General features: G+C 30.7%; 1 protein-coding gene across 1 annotated transcript; it reads left to right on the forward strand.

The window, feature by feature from the left end:
* The first annotated feature begins 2,614 nt into the window (after positions 1-2,614).
* On the forward strand, positions 2,615-3,640 carry LOC107360674 (ribosome production factor 2 homolog). Its single transcript, XM_015927383.3, has 4 exons — positions 2,615-2,766; positions 2,847-2,979; positions 3,039-3,082; positions 3,139-3,640. Exons 1-4 carry the CDS (start codon positions 2,753-2,755, stop codon positions 3,536-3,538), a joined length of 591 nt encoding a protein of 196 aa, XP_015782869.2. The 5' UTR covers positions 2,615-2,752; the 3' UTR covers positions 3,539-3,640.
* Positions 3,641-4,362: the final 722 nt, after the last annotated feature.

Consider the following 4,362-nt stretch of genomic DNA (forward strand, 5'->3'; position numbering starts at 1 on the left):
ATATGTGTGTTGGGTCAAAAAAACAAGTCGAAAGAGTAACACACAAGAAAAGTTAGACAGAGAGAAGAGAGTGAATTCCTTGTTAAACCAACTAATTCATTCCCATAAGGTCGAAGGGCTTTTTTGCTTTCTTTACTCTTTCTTTTTATCTTCTTCTTCTCCCTCATCATCATCATCATCATAATCATCATCATCATCTATTATACTGTTCATCCTTCTAGTGAAATTATCTTGAAAAAAAATCAAAGTTGATGAGGATGATCAGGATGATTATCATTCTCATTATCATTTAACCATTTCTCTTATTTGACCTGTCTTTAAGTATTTAATTTATAGTTAAATTGTAGCAATTAAAAAATCTTATCGCACCGAGTCAGCAACTAGTTAATCCGGTAAATTCAACGTAATTATCAATAACCTTTCAGTCTTTGGAAACATAATGATAATCATTTCTATTCAAATAAAATATTACAATTCATTTGGATTCTTGCAAAATGCTGATAACGAAAAAATTGTCTTTTATTTTGTTGCACTTTCACTTGAAGTTCACCAAAATACATTTCAACGTAATTGTGTCAACATTCAAATGTTAGTACATTTAATGTTAATTTCAAGGAAAACATTTTCACCTCAATCATTTAATTTGCAGAACGATGATTAAGATGATAAAGATGAAGATGAATGAATGAAGTTAGGCAAGTAAAAAAGGAAAGATGAAAGTGAGTAATGATGAGGATCAAGTTGATGAAGCTGATTATGAAGTCAATGATGAAGATGAAGATGATGATAAAGAGGGTTTGGAATGTTGTTAAGAATGTTGACAACATCCTCTGCACCTTTTCTTGATCAACATTAATTAATATAAATTGTGTTAGAGGATGAAAATGAGGATGAAAATGAAGATGAAACTGGATTCCATTAAATGTTTAACTGTTTGTTTCCAGGTAAATGATAAAATAAAAGTCTTGTTTATTTGTCATTTTTAAAGCTCTCAATGAAGGTTACCTTTAGTTGAAAGAAAGAGTTAAAGTTAAAGGTTAGTTAAAGGATAAGTGAAAAGACTGGTTACATGGAGAGTTTAATCAATAAGAATCTGAATTACTGAGTGTTACTTGAATGAAACTTGCTTTACTTGTTTACATTCAATATGATACATTGATCAATGAAAACAAAAATAAACTTTTCTCATCAACTAACAATCATTTGCCATCCAATGTATGCATCGAAACATTTTTACATTGAATTTATCAAAGTTAAAGTGAAAGTTTAAAAAGCAAAGGATTAAAGGTCACAATTAACCATGCGTTACAATTAATTCATTATGATTATTATAAAAGGTAATTATAATTTTTCCTTTTCGTATCTTCATCACAATCAAATTAATTTTGTCTGTTATTTACTTTAATTCAATTTATCTTGATTCTATATTGAATTTTCACTTGAATCATTTTTTTCATTAATTTATTATTTAAGGTGTTTAACCAACCTTAACCTCAACTTTAATTTGATTCATTGATTTAGTCATATTTTTCTTAATGATGCTCTTCAAATACTTGATTCCCATGAAATTTGTCTAATCATTTTCAATTAAAATTAAATTATTGATTAATTGCTAAATTACATTGTTATCAACCAAAATTAAGTTAAACCAAAATCATTAGCAAAGATGCTAATCATCATGAGATTGATGACAATTGATTATATTGATTAAAATCTGTATTCATCAATAGATGCATTGTTCACTTTTTGTATTTCGAACCTTTGATGGATTTTATCTAGAAATACTTTAAAATGGTCTAATTACTGTTTCAAGATAATTAAAAAAGCTTTTAATTAAATTTTTTATAAAATTCAAACTTGAATGAAATGTCAATTCATTGAAAAAACTCATATCGATATATCGATAACCATTCACATGGTTTACAGGGTGTAACTAAAGTTCGTGTAGGTAGGAGGGCTTAAGAGAGGGAATCAGTTTCTCAATCGAGAAATTAAAGCAAATTAAAATTGGTTTCTACGCAGGGGGAAATATTTTTTTGCCTCCTACACGAACTTTAGTTACACCCTGTAAAGCTTGTTCCCCATAACGGAAAGGCCTATTCGTACAAGTTTTTTGTACGAATAGGCTTTTTGACTATTTGTACAAATGCGAATTTCAACGCCATCTCTTGTGTAATTCAAACACTAAGCTTGCTTGAAAAAGCTTAACAAGAATAACGATGAGCTAAACATCTATTTAAAATAGTTTAGGATAGTCCAGTGGATAGAGGTTAAGTTAACCTACAAATCCACAAAGTCTCAAATCTTGACCTAAATAATCAAGTTTTTGACACTATTCCATAGAGTTTAAACAGACGCGCCGTACTCTTAAGCCAAATAAAAGTCTACTACAGGGTGTAAAGAAAGTTTTGGTAAGGCGGGACTCAAAAGTTTGCGTATGAGAGAGCGGTTTTTTTAAAAATAATGGTTTGACTCACATAGAGAAACCAAAAAGGATCTCTGCGCAATGAAGTGGGCTGAGCTTACTTGCCAAAACTTTCTTTACACCCTGTACATATCCAAGGATTAGAATCTTATCATAGGGCTATAGGGCGGTTATAGGGCTTACCATTTATACCAAACGTGGTTATAGGGCTTACCCCCCATAACCACGTTTGTTTATTGAGTGCTTAGTGTAAACATCAACATCTTCGGTTTTAATTGTTTGATTGTTGTATTTTAACTTATTAATTGCAGTTGAATCAAATTAAATATGGATAAAGTAATGTAAGTATGGATTTATATTTCATCTCATGATTTATTAAAGGTGACTGTATGTTTAATTATTGGTTTTCTTTTCTCTGTAGTAAAACTAAAACTGCTCGGGGTAAAAGGAAATTACTCCAAAAAGAACCCAAAGTTATTGAAGGTCCAAAGAATTGTGTGTTTCTAAGATCATCCACAATTAACCAGTTCACCACTGATGTTATGAAAGACATTGTAAGTATTTTTAACAATCATTAGCTTTTCCATGGTCTAATCTTTCATTTTATTCTTAGTGTACGCTTAAAAAACCTTTCACTGTTTTCCGCAATAAACATGGGTAAGTAATAAAGTATATCTGGGATTTCAGCTTACTAATTGACTTCTTTATTCTAGAAATAAATTCATTCTCCCCTTTGAAGATGTCTCTCCAGTGGAATTCTTGGCTAAGAAATATATGTGTCCACTTTTTGTTGTCGGATCACATTCGAAGAAACGAGCTAATAACATTGTAATGGGCAGAACATTTGATAATAACGTATTGGACATGTTTGAGCTTGGTATTGAGAACTATAAACCAATGGCTGAATTCAAAATTCGAAATTTTTTAATCGATTTTTTCGTCGGCTGTAAATTAGAAGGCTTAAAGTTATCGGGAGTTGAGCATGTTATTCAAGTGGTGGCACATGAAAGCAAAATTCTTTTCAGATGTTACAAAGTTCGTCTTTCACCAACAGGAACAAAATATTCGAAGGTAGAATTGGAAGAAATGGCCCCAAGAATTGACTTTTTTTAAAAAAGAAATCAACCTCATCCTTCTCAGCAGCTTAGAGCGGTACACCTTGAAGGATTTTTGGGGTGATTTCCCTTCGGTTAAAACCGGGGGCGCATGGGGTTTCTCAGAGTGACCCCGATTTATGCATACTTTCACCCATCAAATTTTGTATTATTACATTAATAAATTATGAAATTACCGATGTAATGAATTCATGTACACTTTTCCCTCGAGTTTTTTGTATTTTTGTTGCACAAGATTAACAGCACGAGAGCTTAGCTTATTTAAGCTGACCAACAAGTCCAAACACAAGTATTTGAATACTTTTACCACACAGCTAGAAATAGCTAATTAAGGTCAAACCAAAGACTGGTACAAACAATGAACTATCGCGGTTTATAGCAAACTAATAGTTGAAACACATTGAGTAATAAGTATTTGAATACTTTCACTTACAAACTAGAAATTTAGAAAACTTTATTAATTCAAGAGCAGGACAGGATTAAACCAATTTGGTATTCCAATACCAGGAGTAATCAGAACTTGATTAATAAGTAATTTAAACAGTAATGAAATCATAGATTAAACAGTAAAATGAACATAAATCAAAAGGGCAAAATTGTCTCAATATATACTACTGTTAACGGAAGGAAATGAAAGGTTTTGAAACCTAAAGAAAAAAGGAAGACAAATGAAGAAAGGAAAGAAAGGAAACTGTGTCTCCATTGACAATTTTACAAACAAAAAGAGAAAGGGATTTATGAAAAATTACAAAATGAAAAGTAAGGATCTTTAAGTATTTGAATACTTTATCTTGATCCAAAGCAAAATGAAATTAAATTTAT

This window comes from Tetranychus urticae, chromosome 2, assembly GCF_039701765.1.
Source record: "Tetranychus urticae isolate SD_2017Ah chromosome 2, NJAU_TeUrti_SD_1.0, whole genome shotgun sequence".
Taxonomy (NCBI): Eukaryota; Metazoa; Arthropoda; class Arachnida; order Trombidiformes; family Tetranychidae; genus Tetranychus; species Tetranychus urticae.